Source organism: Phalacrocorax aristotelis, chromosome 6 (assembly GCF_949628215.1).
Source record: "Phalacrocorax aristotelis chromosome 6, bGulAri2.1, whole genome shotgun sequence".
Taxonomy (NCBI): Eukaryota; Metazoa; Chordata; class Aves; order Suliformes; family Phalacrocoracidae; genus Phalacrocorax; species Phalacrocorax aristotelis.
The window spans coordinates 51,812,300-51,836,205 of NC_134281.1; the positions used below are offsets into that span (position 1 = coordinate 51,812,300).

At 47.9% G+C, this 23,906-nt stretch overlaps 2 protein-coding genes across 8 annotated transcripts in view; one reads left to right on the forward strand and one right to left on the reverse strand.

Moving 5' to 3' along the window:
* SZT2 (SZT2 subunit of KICSTOR complex) overlaps positions 1-5,296 on the reverse strand; it is a 59,128-nt gene extending 53,832 nt beyond the window's left edge. For all 6 annotated transcript variants that reach the window (XM_075097863.1, XM_075097860.1, XM_075097862.1 and 3 more), the window contains exons 1-5: positions 5,237-5,296; positions 4,873-4,998; positions 4,525-4,698; positions 4,014-4,184; positions 1,999-2,130 (exon numbers count right to left, since the gene is read on the reverse strand). In XM_075097863.1, the coding sequence (XP_074953964.1) occupies positions 1,999-2,130; positions 4,014-4,184; positions 4,525-4,698; positions 4,873-4,998; positions 5,237-5,266 (633 nt within the window). In that variant the 5' untranslated portion in view covers positions 5,267-5,296. The remainder of the gene's footprint in view (positions 1-1,998; positions 2,131-4,013; positions 4,185-4,524; positions 4,699-4,872; positions 4,999-5,236) is intronic.
* On the forward strand, positions 5,129-15,828 carry MED8 (mediator complex subunit 8). 2 transcript variants are annotated; one of them, XM_075097865.1, is made up of 7 exons: positions 5,129-5,364; positions 8,365-8,483; positions 9,547-9,691; positions 10,356-10,496; positions 10,919-11,000; positions 12,034-12,282; positions 15,346-15,828. In XM_075097865.1, exons 1-7 carry the CDS (start codon positions 5,359-5,361, stop codon positions 15,408-15,410), a joined length of 807 nt encoding a protein of 268 aa, XP_074953966.1. In that variant the 5' UTR covers positions 5,129-5,358; the 3' UTR covers positions 15,411-15,828. The 2 variants fall into 2 exon arrangements, with proteins under 2 accessions (XP_074953966.1, XP_074953967.1); XM_075097866.1 differs by having other exon boundaries at positions 5,331-5,364; positions 8,365-8,436.
* The last annotated feature ends 8,078 nt before the right edge of the window (positions 15,829-23,906 follow it).

The following is a 23,906-nucleotide window of genomic DNA, read 5'->3' on the forward strand; positions in this document are numbered from 1 at the left end:
GCCCCATGCTACCACAGCTCTGGAGCACTTCAGCAGACTCCACTTCTAGCTTTATTTTCCTGGTGCCCTCAAAGTCCTGGTCACTTGGGCCCCTTAAAACAGCTGAGCAAGGCTGCCTGGGGGTCGACGAAGGCGATCACATGCTCAGAGCTTTATTATAAGCTGATTTCTCACAGAAGGGAAAAGATGAGACACTTTGGGGTCACTAACGCTCCTCTGCAGAGCAAAGCTGCTCCCAGTTAAAGAGATGGTGAATACTGCTTTTTTTCCTTTTCATTTACTTTTTTTCCTTGTCGTTTAGTAGAAGCTGCAGCTATTCAGCTACTCATGTAAAGCCCAGGAATGCTTATGAATCACTGGAGCAGAGAGGGTAAGGAGGCTTCTCAGGACAAAGTCTAGTGTCTATATATTTAACTATGTTCTAACAGCACTCATTATGCAGTGCTGATATAAGCAAATGTAGGTAGGCTTCTCCTGCATCTTCGATGAAAAATATCTCCCAGGCAATGCCTGAAATTTGTATAATTACACTGGTGAGGAACCTCCTGTGTTCATTGTCCCCTCATCTCCAGAAGGCTCTGGCAGTTCAACCCTGTAATAAACTATTGCTTCATTTTTACTGCTAATACAGAGAATGGGTGAGACCCTCCCCTGCAAACCTACAGATGACTGGAGCCAGGAAAAGAAAATTAGAACTAACTAAACTTTTCTTGTTCTGCACAAATGAGAGCAGTCTGTGGCTGTGAGCAAAAAACCTGACTACCCGTCACTTTAATTTGCCAGATGCCTTAAATTCAGGCACTTGTTGACAATGATACAGCTAATGCAACTTCAAAAGTAAAAAAAGTTTCAGTCCCTGCCCTTCCCCTGGGGCCTCCCACCTCCACCCCACAGCCTGTGGCAGGACTCGCCAGTCCCTCTGGCCTGCAAGTGCGTCTCTTTACCCCATTTGCATGGAAGAAGTTATAGGGTAGTTTACAATGAGACAAATACTGCAGCAAGCAGGAATGCATACAAAGCACTGCAAAAACACCAGCTGGACACACTGGTAAAGGTATTTACTTCCTGAAATCTTCCTTCAGTTCCAGGACTGACAGTTTCAGCATTCAAACATACAAAGCTCAGCTAGAATATGAGATTGGAAGCACTTCAGATATGCAACTGCAATTGATCACCAGTAGCCTCTTGCTCATCTGATTTTGAGACTTTTTTTTTTTTTCTTCTTTTTGCCCAAACTCCAATAACTAATGCTAAATAAGGACTAAATAGTCTCAGCCAGGCCAGTAATGCCTTTGACCACAAGAAGGGTGCCCACAGATACAGTTGTGACTGCCACGTGAACATGGCAGTATCACAATTTAACCTTCACATTCTTCATTTCCAAGAGCAGGAGATATGATCTTGATGAGAAATCCATAGACATGCTGAATCCCTAAAGAGTCTCACTTTTAATTTCACCCTAAGCTGTGTTTTATAGTCCTATAATTAACTTGCTGGTACATATATCCGTGGTTACTAAACAGCATCTGCCACAGATTTCAAGGAGTATTAGAAACTGCACCTGCTGTTTATTGAGTTTCATGGTCAGTTTTCGTGGTAACAAGGAAGTATTTTCATTCAAGAAATGTAACAAAGGCCAAAGGCATACTCACAGCTATTTATAGACTAATGATACAGGCATAATCACCTCTCCCACCACCTTCAGAAAGCAAGCAGATCCTACAGTTTGTCCCACGATATACAAGAAGTCACCCTGCTTTACTGCACAATAATCTTGGGGAAGGTAACTGTTCTCATCGGTCTTTCTAAAGTCACTGGTTCTACTTCCCTCAGTGTTCATGTCTCATGACTGGATCCCACAAAGTTATCTTACAAACTCCTTAGCTGTTCCTTCTCCAGAGCTACACCACTGTTCCTCTTGCCATCCCACCCCAGAGGGGACTCAGAGTGCAAATCTCCAGGCAGCCAAGAGACCCCAACCACCTCTGTCCTCCTTACCTGCGGTTTGGGTTCATACTGTTGCTGGAGCATCTCTGCCACTTTGTTCTCAAAGGCACATAGCTGTGTGTAAACTTGGTGCAGAAAGGCCTCTCGCTTCGTCTCATCTAGCTGACAGCCCTGGAATAGTACCTGGCCCAAGGACACAAATGTCAGTCATCAAGTTAAGGTTTTACAGTACCAGCCGCCCAAAATTTGTACGCAGGAACAGTTCTGCACAGTGAAGTTCAGACACATTCCTGACAAAGCACAGGTACAGCACAGGCCTCTTCTCACTATTCCTGCTTGTGAGCAGCGGTGTCTCGTGGCATCTGCGGCACTCTGCAGCAGATGCTCACATCACTCTTTGGGAAATCTTGGGCAAGAAATTTCTACTTCATTTGCCTTCTTCCAGGACAAGCAGTTGTCAGAAGAAAGTAACATGGGATCCTTGTTAGAAGCCATTAACTCTGGTCTGATATTTGTTAGGAAGGCCTGTTTGTCCTAATCTAACTCACCTATAGACTGATCCAATTATCTTCCAGTAAGTGCCTGGATAAAGGAACAGCAAATTGAAATAAAGAAAAGAAAAAATTAGACTGGACATTACAAAAGAGGCTGAGTGATGTGACAGAGTGAGCCTGCCACCACAGAAACTCCCCAAGCTGATACTCATGACACTTGTGTTTACAGACACCACCACTGTACAGGCAATCTCTGCCCACAATCAGGAGGCAAAGATACAACGTGTAGACAAAGAACTCAACAGATGGGTGGGACGCTGCAAGTTATCCACATTCCCTCAACCTCAGAAGGGCAAGACCTCACAGTGACATGGGAAAAGTAAATGATTACAATATAGACAGGCTTTTCTGGATGAGTGAGACACCTATATGCCTTTTCCTCCATAAAAGGAATATAAAGTTTATCCAGTTGTACCCAGAGATTACAGTTCCTGGCCTCATACTATAAACAGGTCTTTAGAGAGATCTAAAGCAGAAAAACATAGCAACTTCAGAGTGCTCAATTCCGTATAAAAAGGGGAGATACTGCAGCAAAGCATGATGGTGTCTGCAGGAAAGCTGGACAAGATGACACACAGAACATCAATGGCAAATGGAGAAATTCCCGCTACGCTTACTTTGATAGGACCTAAGAATGGACCAAAGCAAGGGCTGCACTCTTCAAGCACTATACAGATGCTGCAGCCTCGCAGAAGGCTTGCTTGGGCAGAGGCGGGCTGGGGAGAGAGAGGGAGGGAACAAGTGTAGACGAACAGGCTCCTCCTGTTACCACCTACTTTCCCTGGTATTAGCAAAGGGGTGAAATACACCACCAGAAATGTGACAATAACTTGAAAATACTGTGAGGTGGAAGGGATCAAGGATAAACTTCAAAAACCACACCGGCACAATAAACCAGACTTCAATTTATTAACCAGACCTGCCAATTTATTAACCAGACCTGCTCTTGCTCAAGTAAAATCTCATTGATAATCTCAGTACTGGGGCCAGCTGGTCTCTCCAGCGAGGAGAAACATAATCATACCAGTGCAAAAAGAGAGCAAGGTTTGTAGGAAGAGACAATTATCTTTGAATAAACCACAGTTGGAGCAGGCAGACAAGCTTTTGGGCACACCAGCTCTTCCTGAATGCTTCAAGCTAATTATAACAGGCCAAAAAGAATTAGTCAACAGAAATTAAAAAAAAAAAACCAAAACAACAAAACAACAACAAGAAGCAGCACACATTCGACATGAGGGAAATCGTCCCTGTGGGCCAACTCTGCGCCTGTGGGCGGCGTTCTCTGCTGGGCCCTGCTCCCTCAGGAGAAACCTCTGCTTCCTGCCCAGAAAGAAGTTGCTCACATACACTTCCCCACCGCACCAGGCTGCACATTTTAATGAGACAAGTCTGCAGCATCACAGATAGCAGACCCCAGCTACCACATGTCCTGCTTTCCTCTGCATTCACAGGAAGCCCATCCAGCAAGCTGCTCACGCGCTGAGCCGTGCCAAGGGAGAGGCTGAGCTTTACCTGATGGGACTGCAGGCCAATGATGGAGGAATATGCCTGGATGGTGACAAAGATCTCTGGCTGGTAGATAATGTCTGAACCAGGGATCCGAAAGGGTCTTAACAATCCCACCAAGCATCGGGAAAGGGCGTGAAACACTTCATCAAAAATTATCTCCCCTGTTGAGTCATCCTACAGGAAGAGAGAAAGGGAACAGCTGTTTCATCTTCTAGGACTTTCAATCTCATTGCTGGTTGCCCCACCACACAGACCCAACAGCAAACATCCTTCTGCAATGGCAGCTGGATTAAAATGACAGCTCCCCACAAACAAAAGTCACACATTGAGCGTTCAGCAGAGAAACAGGATCTGCCATTAAGCTGCCTAGCTCAGAGCACTGCATGCCTCCCTCCTGTGAAAAGCAAGACTTCTGCAAAAGACTAACACAGAGAGGAATAAGCCTTCTCAGCAATTAGAAACGGGCCCAGCCTTTTAATGCAGAACACCCTGAGGAAGCAGTTTCTGTACTTACCACAATCCCTGTGGAAGGGCTCAGGTCAAGTTCAATCACAAATCGGTACTGGCGGGCCAGGAAGGTGACCCGTGTCGAGGGCACGAGGAGATAGGGCCTGGGCTGGACGGGCTCATCTGGCTGCCACCCGTTAGGCAGAATGCTGAGAACATCCAGTTCATTTTCTGACTTCACCTACAGGAACAAGTAGAACGTATGTGAGAAAACATCAAGCCAAGCTAAAGGAAGGATCAGAGAAAGGAACTGGGTTAAGAATCTCCAGCAGGGTGCAGCTGCTCGTGAGGGGCACCCAGCCCACCTGCTGCATCAGGCCGTGGCGACACCACCCAGCCCTGGTCCCCAACTCACCAGCTCAGGCTCGGGCACAGCCCAGATGACCTGGTGGAGTCGGCTGAGGACCCAGGCGAGGCGCACGTTGCGGGAGATGCGATAGTCTTTCTTCATCAGGAGGAAGACGTGCCCTGCTTCCTCCACCTGCGGAGGGAGCACAGCGCCCAGGGTCATCCCCAGGGGACCCTAGGGGACCCCCGGCCAGCACCCCAGAGCACCCCCAGGCCGCTTCGGCCCCGCGCTCCCCGCCTTCCCTCACAGGCCAGGCCAGGCCGGGCCGGGCCGGGGCGGACCAGCCCCACCGCGGCCCTGTCCCCCACACCGCGGTACCCCGACCTCACTCCCGCTTCCCGCTCCCCCCAGCCCCAGTCCCGCTCGCCACCTCCGAGTCGGGCCTCTCGGCGGCCGCCATGTCCGGCGCGGCCCCGCCCCGCGCCCTCTGACCTCTGTCCTCTCGCCTTAACCGGAAGCGCCGCTCTCCCGTAGCAACGGGGCCCCGCCGCCATGCAGGTGAGGGGCGGCGGGCTGGGCCGGGGGCGCCGGGGGCACCGGGGGGGGGGGGGCCACACACGGGGCCGGGGCGCGCTGCGCTGCAGGCCCGTCCGGGCCGGTGCCTTGCGGAGGGCGGGAGGCCAGTGCGGCCTGCGGGGCTGCTCCAGCCGCGGACGCCCCGACCTCCGCTGGGCTCGGTGGGAGGCGGCGGCGGCGGCGGCAGCCAGTGCTGCTGCCGCCGTTGGCCTGGCCCCGCGGGGGCTGCGACAGCTGAGCCGCCGTTCCCCGCCTCCCCCCCCCCCCGCCGAGGCGGTGGCTCCCGGGGCCAGGCCCACGGCGGGCTGGGGCAGCCCGGGCGGGAGGCCGAGCTCGCCCTCGGACAGCTGGTGCGGTTCCGCCCGGTGCGACAGCCTCCTCCCGCCGCAGGTCTGCGGGGTGGGCCAGCGTGCGGACACCTGAGCGCACCTCTCCCTCTCGGCCCTTCCTGCAGCCTGGCCTGGCCGCGCAGTCCGTGTCCAGAAGAAGTAGTGAGAGCAAAATAAGCTACTGATGTCATTGTCTATAAACTATAGCTAGTGCATCCCTCGTGTTTAACGAATTAATTTTCACTGACGGAAGAAGGATCTAGTTATTGTTTGAAGTGCTGTGAATTTTTAGCATCTGTAATGTCCAATGGAAAAGAGTTGCAGAGGTTAATGGCAGGTTAATGGGCTGTAAAGATCCATCTCCTTTGGCTTGTTTGAAACTGTTACCTGCTGGCTTCTTGCAAGTCTCCTGGTTGACCTACTGGAAAAGAAAGTGAGAATGGATTGTCCTGCAATTCCTCCTCTACAGGGTTCATTATGTTGTCTCTCCTCATTTCAGCTGCTCGCGCATACCAGTCCTGTTTCTGTTCTTAACTGCTGCATCTATGGAACTGATGAATATTCTTGATCATGCTTGTTGCCTTTATTTGTGCATATTCCTACTGTTACCCTTTTCAGTTGCAGGGACAAGAGTGGCACATAATATTTAAGGTGAAAATGGGGCATGCATTAATACGATGAAATAATGATGCTTAGTTTTCTGTTGCTTTCTTAATAACCCCTATTATTGCTTTTACTTCCTTGACTGCTTCTTGAGCCTTGGGCAGATGTTTTCATGGTTACCCTCAGATAATCCCAAGATCTTGTTCCTGTGAGATAACAGCTCAGAGAACATCATAGTGTACAGAAAGTCAGGATTGGTTGTTTTTTTTCCCTGACTTGATTTGCCACATGCATTGCTTTACATTTACCTACTCTGAATTTCACCTTTTCCTCTCATTTGCTCTGTATCAGGAGGTGCTTCAGCAACCCCTGCCATAAGCCCTCTCTTTACTACCTTGGGGCAATTTAGTATTGCTAACAAGCTCCCTAAAACACCACTTGAATATAGCATCTGCCTGGGAGAGGCATGGCATTCCTTGGAAACACTGGTTGGTCTTATTGCATGCATGCTTTGCAGCACTTACATCTGCTTCCAGCTCTTAATGGCTTTGGAGAGAGCCTACAAAAGCAGGCTTGGAGTATGCTGCTGCTGCAAGAGCAATATAGGATTTCATTCATCCTCTTGAGGGATAAGCACAGGCAACGGGCCAAGTGAATTGTTGTGGGTGCATATGCCTGGCACCCCTGCAGTAAAACGCTGGCTACCAGCCCAACTTATGTAGACATTAGTTAATCTTCCTGCACAAATGCAGTGCGCACAAACAGTTGTAGACTCATTTCTTAATTGCACAGGAACTGAGTAGTCCCATCACAAGATGGAGGAGAGTGTTTTTACCACGAGGTAGAACATCCGGCGATCCGTTCTGTGAATCCACTCTATGGACTGGCCATCAAATTTTCACAATGTTGACTCAGCCGTTTCTTCTGAGGTGGTTAAGTGAAGTCAGATCAGTGATTACTGAAAGAAAGCCTTTATAGTCTTGCCAGACTATAAATAAAATAGAATAATTTTGTGTTCTCGTGAATGTGGAAGATAACTGATAATCTCTCCAGTGAAGCTCACACTGGTCCAGTGTATTTAAACAGAACAAAAACAAACCCAATAGCAAGCATGCCAACAGCCTGAGTCACTCTATCTGCTTTCCCAATCGGCATTCCCTTTCTATTATTTGATTGCTTTGTCCCACCCTCCTCATGGACTATTGTTGTACAGGTCTCAACTTACATGAGCAGTTCTTTAGGGCTGGGACTTTAATTATATTTTGCGCAATACTGTAGTATGAATAAGTTAGAATAGATAAGATTCTAGAGGTTTTTTGCAAGAGTCAACAGATCCCCTGTCCTGACGCTCTGTCTGTCACCATCCTCCCTCACCCAGGGATGTCAGCGGAAAAGGTTATTTAAACAACGTAATCCAGAGCAAAAGGCAGGAGCTGATGTGTGTGTCCATATGTGCAGTCTCTGTCATGGCAGGGCTTCCTGCGACTGCTAAGGCACAAGTAGAATAGGAGCTGCCAGTCTCTTTAGCAGCTGGAAGTGGCACTTGAGCAGGAAGAAAGCAAAGAATAAAGTGAAGGGCAGAAACTGGAGTCTGTAGGCCATTGACCCGATACTCATTTTGCAAGGGGCTGTTTTGGGTGAAGACATCACTGTGCCCACATCTGCTGTCAGAAAAGGTTGAGGGAATGCTAATCTACTTTGAGCTGGGTTAGCTTAAATGGCTCACACTGGTGGCATGAGCTAACTTTGACTCTGCCTGAAGTGGTAAAAAGCAGATGTAAGTGGTAACGTCTTCACTATGCTCATCTAGATCTTAAAGAGGACAGCTAGCCAAGGGTTAGTCTTGGGCACAACTCTCTTGACTAAGCGGTTTGGCCCAAGGGGAAGGGGTCAGTGTGAAACCATAGGATTTTTATCTCCAGAGTCTCTGCTTCCCCTGAAAAGGAGGCTCGCTGTAGGAGAGATTGGACTATGGATGCATGTATGTGGATGCACAACACCTTGGGAAGGTGTTAAGCTTCCTCCTCATCCCTTGTCTGTCTTCTTTTAGAGAGAGGAGAAGCAGCTGGAGCTGACCCTGGAGGCACTCATCAGTCAGGTGGCTGACCTGAAGAACTCCTTGGTCAGTTTTATCTACAAGCTAGAGAATGAGTACGACAGACTCACATGGTAAGGTGTCTCTCAGAGCTGGGGCACTGTTGATCACTGATGAAGCAGTTCCAGACGCGGCTCAAAGGACCACAGAGTAAAATTAAAAACCATTAGCCTATTGTCAGTAGGTTTAAATTTCCTTTTCACATTTCTGCTGGAGGAACTACTAGACGTCTTCCACCAGAAGACCAGCTGATATCAGTTGGTTTCATGCAGTATAGTAACAGAGTCATGCTAACACCTTTTAATCTAGACACTTTATGAGAACTAGACTTGTATCTGCAGTGACTGGAAGCTTCTCAGACAAAATATCTTAGAGGCCCACATAGACTATAAAACGAGAAATGGTTCTTTCTGCATTTCTTGACCTTTCTGGGTTTTTCTGGCTCTGGTATAAACTGAGCTCTTGTGTTTTGCTCGTTCTGCATGTTTTACCAGACAGTTTGAGAGACTTGCGAGGTGGCATTCTCTTCCTAATGGAGGATAAAGATGTTATAGCTACAGCTTAAACTATACAGTATCTTAGACAGTGTCTGCCACCGCAGCGAAGCTTCACAGGCAGTTAGCGTTTATAGTTAATGTTGCAGAAGGCAGGAGAGGTGATGAATCTCCCAGAGAGAGCAAGCTGAAGGGGATCTCCTTGACAAGATTATCACTTACTTTGCTTCATTATTGCTTAGTCTGGATAGCCAAGCTATAAATATTGTCTCTCCTGACGGTACTGCTTAGGAGTTAAATTGTTTCTCAGACCTTGCTCTAGAATTGCACTGGGAGAGTTAGTGAAAAGGAAAGCGTCGTTTATGCGTATGTTCTGAAATCCCAAACAACTGCCACTTCCAGTGGTACTACTTGTAATGTCCCTGAGCTATTTGCAGCATTTGCGCTATTTGCAGTAGGGACTGGGATTTGTCCACACCTGCACATTCAGCCCTAGATTTCACTGCTCACTGTCTGGAGTAGACTGATTTGAGGAGTAATAGTGTTATTTCCTCATTTCTCAGCCCTTTGAGTGAAGAAGAGATAAAAGCCATCTGTGACATCCCTTTCTTCTGTGTTCTATCCTCTTTATTTGCTTCCCCAGGCCTTCAGTTCTGGACAGCTTTGCATTGCTCTCGGGGCAGCTGAACACCTTGAATAAGGTGCTAAAGCATGAGAAGACCCCACTATTGCGAAACCAGGTTATCATACCCCTAGTGCTGTCTCCAGACCGCGATGAGGAGATCATGGTAAGAAACTTCCCTCTGAGCGTTGGCCCTCAAGTATGAGGAAGTGCTTGTGTATCTGCTCCAGCTTGGCATTCCTCAGCTCTGGCTATAGAGAAAGAAAAGGTGATGAGTAGTTCTGCCTGGGGGCTGCTTTGCTGGGGGGCTTTTGTCTACAAACACTTGCACTGGATACAATTTACAGGAGGTGTTCCTGTTCATAAGTATGTTATTTTCATGACACTGGGGCTGAAAGAGATAGTGTCTTGTTGTGTAATTGGGAGGTCTCCTTGCAAACTCCTGCTTTTCTCTGAGCTAGCTGTGCTGTTCCTTTCAGACATCTGCATCTAGATTTGCACCATTTGTTATCTGACCAACACGGGGTGTTACAGAACCTCTGGTGTGCACTGGCAACATTTATTCTCTACTTGAGTGAGGAAATATTTCCACTGATCACGGCCATGCTGTGGGATTGCACTGCAGACCCGCGTGGGTTGCTCTGACTAAACAAGCACTGTGCAAATTCCTAGGCAAATTGCTGAAACTTCCTAATGCTCCCCAGATGGAGGTTTCCCCACAGTATGCTACTAGCCTTGTTCCAGCACCACGGCCTGTGCTCTGGTCTTGAGCCGTCTGAGTGCTGGGCTGGAGGAGGAGGCTCTGAGTGCAGCTTGTCCAACTCTTGCAGCGGCAGACAGAGGGGCGTGTGCCCGTGTTCAGCCATGAGGTAGTGCCTGACCATCTTCGAACTAAGCCTGACCCTGAGGTGGAGGAGCAAGAGAAGCAGCTGATCACAGATGCAGCTCGAATTAGCCCTGATGTGGCACAGGTAGGTGAAGAAGAGTTTGTTACTTCTGCCTTTCAGTCCTAGGGCACAAGATGCTCATTAACTCCGCTTCCTTCACCCTTCCATCTGCCAGTTTTCTTTTTTACTGTGTCCTTTTCTGTCTGAGACTACTTCAGCTGACCCTAGCTGCGATTTGGCTTCCTCCACAGTTTCACAAACCAAGGGTGTCCAGCATGCTGGCTGTTCACAGGAGGTACCATCAGACCAGTCAGAGAAGGGCAAAGGCTATCCCATCCCCATAGTGCCCTCCTGCATGCGTTAGCACTGGGCTCGCTAGGCTCTGCTACCAAAATGCTTATGCTTGGTTACACAGACCCTAGGAAAAGAAAGCTTGCTCATTTAACTTGCTGACTTGTACTGAGTTGGAGGTATCCTGGCAGTTTCTGATGGTTTTCTTTTTGCAGAAACAGATCCAAAGTCTGAACAAAATGTGCTCAAATCTGCTGGAGAAAATCAGTAAGGAGGAGCGTGAATCTGAAAGTGGAGGTATGTCACTGAGGTGGAAGTGGGGTACAGGGCTCAGCAGCAGGCTTGAGAGAGTAGTGGCAAAATAGGTAAATCGGAGATCCGGAAGCATGGGAAATGCAGATGCACAGCATAGATGAAAGCATTCCAGAAGATGCAATATTGGCTGTCCTGGAGCCCCCTAATTTGAAAAGGGGTATTGTGGGTGCGATGTGTTCCACTTCTGTGACCCGTGCATGGCAGGAAGATCATTCCAACCCTTTGCCATATCCCGCTTTGAGGACGTGGTAAGTATTTACCAAGACAACATCCCAATCAACTCAGATTAATAAAAATATCTGTGAAAATGCAGTGGCAGTGAATGGGAAACCCCTTAGCTATGAGTCCACAACATGTTTGTTGGCAGGCTTTTGTGTGATGTTCTCTAGATCATAGCTGCTTCACAGTCATGGTCAACCTTTTCTGGTTCTGCTGGATATGCTTATTTTATTGGTCTCTGCCATCAGCTGTTCACTGTTCCTGGGAGTGCTATGCATGTCTCAAAGGTAGTGGGAAGCATTTGGGGTTTTTTTTTTGTCACCTTTGACACACACATAGTGTAAGGAAGGACCCAAGAACAGCTTCTGTCTGGTTTCTGGGATTAATAGTACAACTGGACAGGTGTGTGGTAGGAAAACTTGCAGATACCATGCTGCTCATGAGCCTCCAAAAGGGGATGTTGCCATTGTTAATCTAAAACACAGTGCTTGTTACCTGCCGTAGGATTCAGCACGGAAGAGCCTTTAGTGGGAACGCTCTCTGGGCATGGAGAAGTTGGCTGCCTCTGTTCCTCCCAGAGCAGCATATCCTCTGCTCTCAGCAGAGAAGCTCTTGGATCACCACTGTCCCGGGATTTTGCAGCTTTTTTTGACCCTGCTGAGACTCTTGTAGGACAGCATGTAGGACCTGATCTCTTTCATGCACCAAAATAGCAGAAAAGTAAATTCAGGACCAGGTATACTACTTTTCAGACTTGATTGCTAAAATGCTCGAAAAATTACTTCTTTTTCTACAGGTTTACGACAGAACAAACAGACTTTCAACCCTGCAGATACCAATGCGCTGGTAGCAGCTGTGGCCTTTGGGAAAGGATTGTCAAACCGGAGACCCCCTGGCTCTGGAGGGTCTGTCCAGTCAGGGCAGCCAGGAGCTGGTGGTATCATTGCAGGTGCTTCAGGCATGCAGCAGGTCCCAATGTCAGGCGCACCAGCTCAGCAGCAGCCAATGCTGGCAGGAGTGCAGATGGCACAAGCTGGACAGCCAGGTAAAATAAGTTGCATATCTGAGAGCAATTGAAATACAGGGAGCAAGAAAGACAAATGCAGATGCAGAGATTCTTCCACAGTCACTTTTTAGATATAATTGAGTAAGAGGTTCCTTTCTGGCCTTAATAGCATGAGTCAGGTTGTAACAGTGGAGTAATACCTGCTTAAAATTGGCTCAGTTGAAATGGATCCCAGCCATCCACCTTCAGCTTCTTAACTCACGCTGCAATACCATTTTGATAATAGACTTAGTGAACGTAGCAACCACTATGGCAGGAGATCACAGTGTAGTTTTGCAGGGATCTATGCTGGGGGTTTTGCTGTCAAATTTGAGTTGTGGGTAGGCAATAAAGTGGAAAAGTTTGATAATGGTTATTTAAGGTAAGAAAAAAACAAAAGCTACCTGTAAAGAGTCACAGAAAGATTTCGTGTACCAAGTGACTTAATAACAGCAGATTACATTTGTATTGAATATGAAGTGAAACACGTAGGCATAGTAATTTGACTTGACATGTCCAGCACCTGGACTGTAACCTAGTTACGTGTATTTGGGATATGGATACATGATATAGTAGTTTTGTAAAGGCATTAATTGGATGTTCAGTTGGGGCAGAAATGCAAACCAAAGGTCAGGAATTACTAGAAAAGGAACAGAAACGGGGTATCATTAGGCCATTGTATAATTCCATTGGGCACCCACACCTGCAATATGTGTAGTTCTGATCTCTTCTCTGCTACTGGGGATAGCTTTGGGTAGGGAAAAGAAAGTATAGAAGCCTATAAAATCCCAAATGATATACAACAGGTGAAGGGGGAATGATTGTTCACTGTTTCCCATGATACAGAAAGATCAATGAAAGTGCACCAATGAAAACATCGGCTTGTAGATTCAGAACAAAAGGGAGATACTTTTCTGAATACTAAATAATTACACTGTGATTACAACATTGCCAAGTGTATGACAGGTAGATAAAGTTTGTATGAGGTGGAAAAGTAGGTAAATTTCTGGATGAAAAGTCAGTCAACAGCTAATCCTGAAGATACCATCTCTGACTCGAAGTCCCTGAGCCACAACATGTTAGAAGCTGAGGGGATATTCTGCAGAGGTATCGCTGCGGGCTTGCCCTCTCTTCTGGTATTCCTCCTTAAATGCCCTATGCTGTCAGAAATGGGTTTGGCCAGGGGGACCTACAGGCCTAACCCTGTACTGTCATTCTTATGTTCATGTTAATTGAGATTTTTGGATATCAGATATCCTAATTGGTGTTTTCTTGCCTGTATAATGACTGTTGCTCATAATGAACTTGAGCAACAATACTAATCCGAAGTTAATTATGTATTTATGTAAGACTTAGAAAGTAATTTCCACTGTGATTTGGAAATGGAAACAGCCCCTGTCATTTCTGGCTGCGTACCCACAAACACTGTCTCCAGGATGGGAAGACAGTCACTTCTGTATGTCAAGCAGAGTGCACGGATAGAAAGAGCGCTTGTCCCGCCCGCGTTACCAGGAAGTTCCCCTTTGATATCAGCAGCTATACTGGGTTTCGCCAAAGGTCTGTCCCACTATCCTGCTCTTGGTGGTGCCCATAGCTGAGGCTGAGAGAATGTAAGAACAAAATTTATCCTGACAGCAGTTGTTGTTTAGGGATTTTAAGCCAGTGTTTGGTTTGAGACCAGTATAGCAGCCATCAATTTCTGCAGTTCTTTTTGAATTACAGTTTTGACTTTTACAACACCTATGGCAATACATCCTACAGTGTTATTGCATGTTTTGCTTAAAAAAAGTTCCTTTTTATGTTTTAAATCTTTCGCCCGATAATTTTATTGTATGTTTTCTTTTTACCCGTGTTGTGAGAAATGATGACTAATCATTCCTCAGTTACTTTCTCCGTACTAGTTTTCCTTTTTTGGAAGTCTCATGTCCTCCTCCCTTTGTCCACATGTTTTGGTTTTTTGTTTTGGGTTGTCCCCCCCCAGCTAATGTTTTTTTTTTAATATGTCTCTGAGTGAATATTATATGTGTTGGGCCATCCTTGTCACTCTTACCTGCACCTTTTCTGTTTGTTTCCAAGATTGGGAACACCAGAACCACTTGCAGTATCCCAGGTGTGGGGGAACCATACAGTCCTGTTCACTCTTCCTTTTGGAGTAATGTCTAACAGGATTTGTCTACTGATTGTTAGCACTGAAGTAGTATCAGATTGCCTGCCACTTCATTGCAGGCAATGACCCGCTTTGGATATGTTTGAGAAAGTTTAATAATCTTTATTCTTTTGGCCATTTGCTTATCAAATCTTTTCTTGTCCTGCTGCACTAAAGTTTTCATTTTCAGAAGCTGTCCCTTTTTTCTCTTCTAATTTGAACACACACTCCACTTTCTGAAGGAGTATCCTTTGAATATCCCTCTGTGCTGCTCTTTAATCACTGTCTTTTTGTTTATTTTTCTGATCATCCTGGTTTTGTCTAGCACTGTACACTTATTGTAAGATGCTGGTATGATGTCTTTGAACACACTCCCATGTGTGATTGGTATCAGCAAAGAGTAATAATGGCCAAGAGGTGAATGTGGTTAAGAGAAATTAAGAGATCTGAGAGAGGCTTAGTCATTTAAATATACACCCAGACTATAAATAATGCTACATGGAAGGGGACACAGGCTCTTGTGTTTGCCTCTCTGAAATGCAAGTGGAGTAATTCTGGGTAATTCTGCGAGTGCTGCTGTCAGCAACTTCTATGAGACTGAACAAGTCCCACGCTGCTGTAGGAGCCACTGGACAGCAGAAAGGCTTATGATGGAACAAGGATAGAATTTGAGGGGATAGCAGGGGGACACAGGAATTATTGAGGAGACTTCTCAACAGAGAAAGATGCCAATTTGTAGAAGAGATTGATTATGTTAGGTCAGAAGCTGGAGGATGCTGTAGCAGGTAAGCCTAGCGTGGTACCTGGAGTAGAACAGGAAAAGCCCAGACAGGGTTGTTGTGAGTCTTGCATGCTCCTGAGCAAATGTCCTCTCATATAGCGGATTTTGCACTGCTTTTTCTTTTTTCTCTTCCCAGGAAAAATGCCGAGTGGTATAAAAACAAACATCAAATCTGCCTCAATGCATCCATATCAAAGATAAGCTGAGATGAATCAGATCCAGGGAATAGCAGTTACCAGCATTGTTCCTGCTGCAGCCACCACACCTGGATTCCTTCTGGGATTTCCAAGTCCCTTCACATAGCCATACAACATATCCAGGGAGACAGGGGTTACAAGGCCATTCCCTGGATTTTATTTGGTGCTGGGTGGCTTGTGTGGAGCTGCTCGTTGCCCTGTCTCCTGGACACAAGTACTTCTCTGTTTAGTCAGAGCAGAGGAGTTTGCTTCTGGTATTGATCCTGCCTTCTTCAGGTCTGGCCTGGAGGACAACAGCCCTTTCCTGATACAGAGTCTGAAGAGCTGTGTGGAACACTCTGCTCCTTGTTTCTGCTTGTTTGCTTGGGATGTTCTTTCTTTACTCCCTCTTATTGAATAAAGACCTTCTTATGCACACTGTGGGACACTGGTGTCCATTTCTTTGGTCATAAGGACCCTCATTTTCCTTAGGGTAAGGCTACAGAGCAGCTCCAGCCTAAAATAACAGAAAATGGTGGAGGCTGTGTGCTGGAGCAGCGGGCTTCTGTGTGAAGAGCTGTTATAAAGTGAGTCAGCAGGGTACAAACATCAGCAGTAAACATCTTGTTTATTGTAAACCCATTATGACTATTCCCCAGAAAGAAAAAATACTGGGAAAGACTTATTACAAGGCCCACAGCAAGAAGGCAGCACTTCAGGAACTGGAGGACAGAGTTTTTGTATCCTGATGCTGCTGCAAATCACAGCTGGATCTTATTTCACTTCCATAGTGCTCTGCTGCTGTGTTTTCTATGAAGTTTCTTAGCTACTTCAGGATTAATTTGTCACTTCAGAAAGGTATTTCAGTCTGCTCACGACCATGGCACCTCTGAATTGGCCAGGCTGTGAGGTCTGGCCCATTTCTCTTTGGAACTGAGCATCGTGAAGCCATCCCTGTTCTACTTTCTGCCCTTGAGCTGTAACATATAATCTGCCTAATGAAAGATTCCCCTGAGAATAAAGGGTGGGGACACATGTCCACAGAGCATGTCAGTACATACAGCACTGTCCTGAAGACAACCGTTGTGCCTCTTGCTGCTCTTGCCCGTACTTCCCTTTTGACTTGTGAAAGCCAGCACTGTATTTTACTCAATAGCATCTGTCAGCGATCTTACGGGTGAGGAAATCTCCACTCAGCAGATACAGCCTGCAGCTGCTCCTGCACTGCTTGCCTCTGAGGTAATCAGATCCAGCTTATTTGTGAAGGCTGTGGGCTGTTCTTCCCAAAACAAAACCTTCCACAAATCGGCCCATTTTGATGTGCGGCCCTTGAAAAGCACTGAGCTGGGAAGTAGAAAGTTGAGCTGGAGGCACAAGCAGCTTATACAATAAGCAAAGCCACTCCACTATAAATGAGCCCAGCAACACGTCTGCAACAGCACCAGCTCAGCCAGATGCACAGGATTGCTTTTTGCTTCCAATGAACATAGAACTTCTGGCTATTTCTTGGGAGCTGCTGACTGCAGCGGGGAGCTGGTGTGAAGGCAGAGGTATGCTGCTGGCTCCGGTGTGACAGTTTTGTGCAATGCCTGGACCCCGATGGCAGGGGAGTCGGAGCCTGCAGCGTTATGCCCTGTGATGGGCTGAGCATTGCAGGGACAGCTGTTCCCTGCTCTATCTCATATCTCTGCTTGGGTTGGAAAGGAAGGCAGAAAACTCAGAGGAACGCCTGTCAGATCCTTGGCACTCATTACCCATGGAGCCTCAGCTGTAGGATGCTGCTTCACTTCATCCTCACAGACTGGCTTCCTTATAAAGCTAAAATGTCTCAGCACAGGAGCGCCGCAGGCAGCAGCCGGCCAGAGCGATTCAGGCAGCCTGGGACACAGGCAGAGATGGCTGCCTGCTACCCGCGCTACCCTGACTCTCCCGAAAACGCCTCCAGTGGGGCAGGCCAGACCTTTCACACACTTGGATGGGAGGAAGGGAAATACAGGCAGGGTTTTTTCCGTAGGTTATAGAGCCAGGGAGGCCGGTTAGGCTCGCCAGTGTAACTTCCTGCATGACACAGGCTGCCCTGAATTAGTTCTTGTGTAAATTAGAGCACTGTTTTAGGGGAACAGTTGTATATTTCTAAGCTACAGTGCCCGGTAGATTGTTCTAAAGGTTGATTTTCTTATTGCACCTTATATTGATGCCGCATTTCTTTAATTCCCTTCAAGTTGCTGGATCTTCTCAGCCAGGGAGTAAGCCCCTGGATTATTGTTAGTGCCAGAGAGAGGAGTCAGATATTATGATCAAGCTTTCCTGATCCTTTTTTGCAATAAACTGAAGAAAGCCCCTTTTGCTTTAAAGCATATTTTCCATTTTCCACTTCTTGGCTCACGTCCAGATCTTCTTATGTAGCTGTGTCCTTTGGGATACTGGACTAGGACACGCTATTCTAATTGTGGGAATGGGAATCTCAAATGCAGAGCGACTTTAACCTCTTATCCAGTCACTGACAGTGCTTGAATGTTTAAACAGGGAACAGACCTTTTACCCATAAAGTTATGGTGGAAATTCATGGTCCACTGCTTGTCACCGTGGCCTGCCAGTCCAGCAGGGATTCACCATTCCCAGTGCACTGTGTCAGAATAAAAGCACAGCCCTGCTGGGTCAAGGCAAAGGCTCAGTCCATGCCCAGCTGCAGCAGGGGCAATCAAGCGATTGGGGAAACACGTATTCCCTGTGACCATGGAATGTGCTGCTGTGATGAGCCCTCAGGCTTTTTTTCCCTGGCTTGTCCAATCCCTTTTTGAACTTGTCTCTTCCTAGTAGGATAATTGCGGCAGGGAGGAGGTTCAGCCCCAGCACAGCAGGCACTGCCAGGTTGTCGGGGCCCCAGCTCGGATGCGGGAGTGTGATGGAGAGCACAGACACTGGTTTGTTCTGGAGCCCCAACCTCCCCCTTGGTACCAGTTGGGCTCTAATGCAGAGGATGGACACCTTCTGCTGCGTGGTCCCACTGCCCCAGGGATCCCAAGGGCTCCAGTCTGCTGATGTGCCCCCAGCTCCCAGGATAGCATACTTTACCTGTCATGACTTCATTTCCTTCCAGGTCATCAGCTTTACACTATTTAGCGCTCCCTGCTAGAAACACATTTTTGGTGCCAATTCCCTGGGGAGCATCTCCTCTGCTGCCTCACGCTTGGCCAGGTTGCCGGTGTTCTTGTTCCTTGATCACACATGCCGCCGTACCAGCCAGCTTGCTCTCTGATTTAAGGGTATACAATGCCACAAAAATTATGTGAGTTTGACAAGTTTATTGTCTGTAATCCCTGATGACTTGTATTTATACATCTCTTCTTTAAGTCTTTATTGATATGATCACATATTTTTCAGTCATTATTTTGCATGGGATGACTGTCAAATAGACACACCTGTTTACAAGGACATCCTGTTTACTTTTTTAAAATGCTGGCAAAACATCAGCATGCTTATTCTCTGGAGCTTCTCCAGGCTTCCTTGTCTTACTGAATGCCAGCATTAATAGTTTATATTTTTAAAAACAGGATTTTTAAAAAAATTTTTGAGATGCACAATACTTGGACTGCTGAATTTATTATGTTTTCTTTATGCAACTGATGTTTAACATCTTCCTGAGTTATTGTAAGAGTGGAAAGTGTTTCACCCTCATGACAGGAATGCTTCATCTGGCTTCCTCCCAAATGCAGGAGTGAGATATTTACTGCCTTTCCTTCCTGCCCAGCTATCCACAGTCCCACTGTTCCCAGCCTGTATCACACATCCAGCTGTGCTGGGTGGTGCCCGCAGCCTATCCTGCTGCTGCCCTGGGCCGGCTCGCTTCTGGAAGCAGTGAAGCTCGGCGTGGTGCCACCACTTCCCTGTATCTCTCTGCACCCACTGATCAGCATGACTAACATCTGCCGCGTGTTTGTTCTCTTGTCTTGTCCCCCAGCAGAGATGTGCACGCAGGTGTCTTCTTTTGTTTAAAAAAGAAAAACATAGCACTTTTGTTTGCTTTTTTAACCTACAGATCTTTTAAGTGGGTGTCATTAAGCTTTTACAGTGACGTATGTAAGGTGTGAGGGGAGATGTGACTGAAAAGATCGGGGGACAGCTGAGTGAGAGGAACCTCAGCAGTTCTCCACTCTGCCTACTGCAGCTAAGGCAGCAAGGCAGGTTCTCAGCCCATGCTGGGGTCTGGTTTCCATCCTCCTGCTAGGATGGGACCTTTCCGACAGGAATATCTGGGACCAAAGAAGTCGTCTTCTAGTAGCTGGGTTGAGGGAGCCTGAGGATATTTTTTAGCTAAGAAACAACATAATGGAGTGTGTGCTGCCAAAAGGCAGTAAGCCAAGTTTTGCATCTGCATCGCTCCCAAAGCAGCTTCACCTGCAGCTCACAGAGGAGAAACAAACACATGGAAACAGCAGCAAAACATGCCTCTGAATTGGCCATTAAAAAGCTTGGAAACTGCTTGAAAGTCAAAGGCACAAAAGGAGGGAAAGTGGCTGAGTGGTTGAAGCAGAAACCCCAGGTTGGCTCTCGGCTTTCCCCTGGGCTATCCCCATGAGCTTTGTGGCTCCAGGAGAGCAAGAGCGTGTCTACGTGACAGCTGGTGCCTACAGATGAATATACAGACGCTTTGGAAAAATCCCATGGAGCTCCTCCTTCTACCCCAGTGCAATAAATCTTCATCTCTCTTAGAAGTAAAATGTTACCACTTTGTACCTCACATAGATGCTGTGGTAGTGAAGTACGCACTCAAGAGACAGGATGTTTGGATGTATTTGTAATACATGCCATAAAAATAGTTCAGGCTGATGTGACTCCACAGTTTATTTATTGTCCTTATGACACTGTAGCTCTCCGGCTGGATCCATGAACATTGCCTTGGTGGAAACCTGCACTTAGAAATTAATGAAAACCTTCTGCAATTTGCTCAGGGGTAACCTTGTACACAAGGAAGCATGTAAGAGTAATGCAAAGTGGCTGGCTGGCTCCTCTGAAGGAGAGGCTTTTGTCTTTTTTTTGTGTGTGTGTGTGTTTTTTTTAAAGAAAGGAAGTTACTGCATGTATTTTTCTGACTGAGACACATATTTTCCAAAGTCAGGGGATCAAGAGCTGTGGTTCCTGCAGTGGCTATCTTGTCACTGCTGCTCAGACTCTGTCACTGATTTACCCACTTGCCATGACTTCTCCCTTTGCTACCATCATGCTCAAGCAGTTTCTGCACCAAATTAGCAGCAGTGCTAAGGTCCCACTTGGCATGGCAGCTGCTTTCCTCTGAGTAAAGACTGTGCCCCAGGGTACTTCTGCACTATTCTTTTTCACTGAGTATTTGCTGGCCTTGCTTTGGGGCAAAGGGGCATCGCTGCTGTCTGTGGGTGTTATTTCGAAGCTGCCGCATTTCCCAGGACGTTCCTCTTCTGAACCCAGACCTCCCCCTTCTGTGCCTATCGCCAGGTGGGACGTGTCTGCCTCCCACTGTCATGTGCCAGCCTTGGGTCCTGCCCGCCCTGGCATGCAGCACGGAGGTGTGCTGCTCCTGCAAGAACTGGGCTTTGAAGCATGCGGTAGATGTTTATGTGGAGTTTATTTTTGGTACTGATGCAGTACTGAAGTCAGGGTCCTGCTGTGTGGGATGGGAGAGATGGCTCTTGCCTCCTGCTCTGCTGCAGCAGCACGGCGGGACTTCAAAGCACTGCCTAAAGAGCTAATGGTAGTAGCTAATACAGGACCGGCTTGTATCCCCCCTGAGAAACACATTCCAAGTAAGTGGGACCAAGGAGACATAATTTTGGCTGTCTCATTATTGTATATTTAGGTTCCCATGGGCATCGCAGCAGAACAGCCACAGTCATCATCATCATCGCAGCACAGCCTGTTTTGCTCCAGTCAGCGGAATAATGCACCAGGTCGTGACTTGATTGCATGGGGCTGTGGCGGAGCACACATCGTGTGCAGGCCCACGCCGCAGAGCTCGGGGCTGGACAGGGAGCTGAGCAGTGTGGGTCTGCGGGCAGGAGGAGCCAGGCAGCAGGACCTGCAGCCCTGGGCAGCCCTACAGCGGCTGCTGAGCCAGGAGTGACTCACACGAAGCCTCTGTGGGTGTGCGCACCATCGCTCTTAACCATTTGTATTCACTCATATAGGGAATAAAAAAACTAGGAATTAATAGGAATGCTCCAACCCACATTTTGAACATGCAGCTCCCGCTCCTTCACTTCTTTGTGTCCTGAACTCCCTGCTGTGTTTTGCTGGAGCTTGAGATGCTTGCCCCCATACACAGTGCTAGCATGAGGGCATCCGAGGAGGCCTTCAATGTTTACCGTCAACAACACTTTTGGAGAGGTGAGTATCTGCAGAAAGGAGGCCACTACATTCCTGTCCACTAACTCGGTGCAGTTTACTGCATATCTCTCTTTCCCTCCCGGTTATACCTGTCCCTTCAAGGGAGGACAGCTGCTCCTGGTTATCTGGAAGAAACTGCATCCCCTTGCTGTGGGAGCTGCTCCACAGTTGCTCTCCCTTGCCCCTGTGCCCCTTGGACCTGCCAGGCAGGTGTGGAAGCCCATGGCAAGACCTGCCACGAGTTCTCTTATCCCTCAGTTTCCTTTTCCTTCCCACCTACCATGGGTCTCAAGGCACGCACTGTGCTGCTGACTGTGCCAGTGGAGAACCTCAGAAGCAGAGAAGATGCCAGGCAGGCCAGGGTGGATGGCAGCCACTGGGGAGCAGGCAGCGTCCCCCACCAGCCTGCAGCCTGAACGGGCAGGCAAAGCCCAGCCCTGGCTGGAGCTAAAACACGGCCTCATTTCACAGCAAAACAATCCCTCTTTGTGTGGCCTGCTCTCCCAGAACAATCCTCTGCTCTGACAATGTCCTTTCTGTGGCTTAGTCCCTGCAGAGCAACAAGCAGTGTGCTCAGCCTGACGCCTGGCAGCTTGTACCAGCGCCTGCTCACAGCCCTGCTGCTCCATGGCCGAGGTGCAGCACCTGGGACACCCGGCCTGGGCAGCCTCTGCTTGGGACTTGGTGGCCACTTCAGGTCAAGGCAAGGTCTTCCCAGGAAAGTCTCCAGCAAAGCCTGGTGCACTTGGGAGGGGGTTTTCTTCTGGCTTAGTTCACTCCATGGAGCTGCATGATGCCAATGCACCACACGTTAGGAGGGCAGCCCTGGGATGCGGTTGTGGAGCGTGGCATGTGCGTGTCAAGTCACTAGATCTGACTGTAATCCCAACTGTCTGCCGGGGGTGGAGGAGTCACCCAACTTTGCCAAGCTGCTCTCTCAGGCTCCAGGCAGTCTGGGACAGGTTGCTGGAGCCGATCACCTCCTGTGAGCTCTAAATCACAGAGATAAAATGAAATGGCTTCTGATGGAAAGGGAGATTCTGGGGATGAGCAGGACCAGGGCTTTCCCATCACCTGCATTTCCTCTCTTCAGAAGCATGTGCCCATAAACAGCCTTGAAAGCTCCCTGAGAAGGGTCAGTTTTCAGGTCCCTACTGGAGACAGAACTCACAGAGGTGCCATGGTATTCTGCCATGGCACACTGCGTGTGGACAGTCACAAACGCTTACACTGGTATCCAGGGACTCCTGTTATGCTGCATGTGTTGAAGCCCCCAGAAGCTTCTGACCCTTTCCAGCCTCCCACCAGTCCATTCCGGGCCTTGAGCTGGCCCTGATGTGCCTACTGCCATGCAGAGGCACTGAAGAATGGACTTCTCCAGGCTTTTCGTATCCTTCGGCACCTTGCTCTGGCCATGGCTCTGCTGCCTGTTGCCCACCCAGGATGTGTGTGGATTTGGAACAAGCACTATCATTCCATAACATTATCCTACAGGGCACAGGAACAGATGGGGATGCTTTAGCAGGTCCAGAGTAGGCTGAGACTTGTGGCATGTCTGTGGAGGACCCCAGGGTGTCATGTATTGCTGGGGTGATATTGCCAGCCCACGGAGGTGGGTGTCAGGGCTCACACCAAAGAAGCTGTGGGTTTTTAAGCAGCTGATAAAGAATTCTCATCCCAGCAGGAAGCCACAGCCACGTGTGCTGCCCACCCTGACTGGCAGGCCAAGTCCAGCAATTAAACACACCAGGGTGAAAGTCTGCCATCAAAGCATCTGTGCTCCAGCGCACCACCACAGCGCCTGCAAGCTTCCAGGTGATGCTTCTACCTTCCCTTTTATCTCACATGATATCTCACACCTTTTTCCAGGTGATGTTTTAAAGTAAAACTACAGCATCATGTTACAGCAGGGATTTCAGCAGGGTCATTTCATGCCTGCTGGCTACAGAAATGTTGTGAGTTGTTTCCTGGTAACTTGAGGGACTTCTAGGGACTTTGGGTTCCAGGACTGAAGGTATTTCTTCTGGCTGAAGGGGAAGAGGGCAACACTGACAGAGATGGGGTAAGTGGCCTTTACTGCCAGGATGATGTAATCAGCATAAATAACAGACAAAAGTTTGCACAAGATGAGTCACTTAATGTTGATACCAACTGTGGAAGG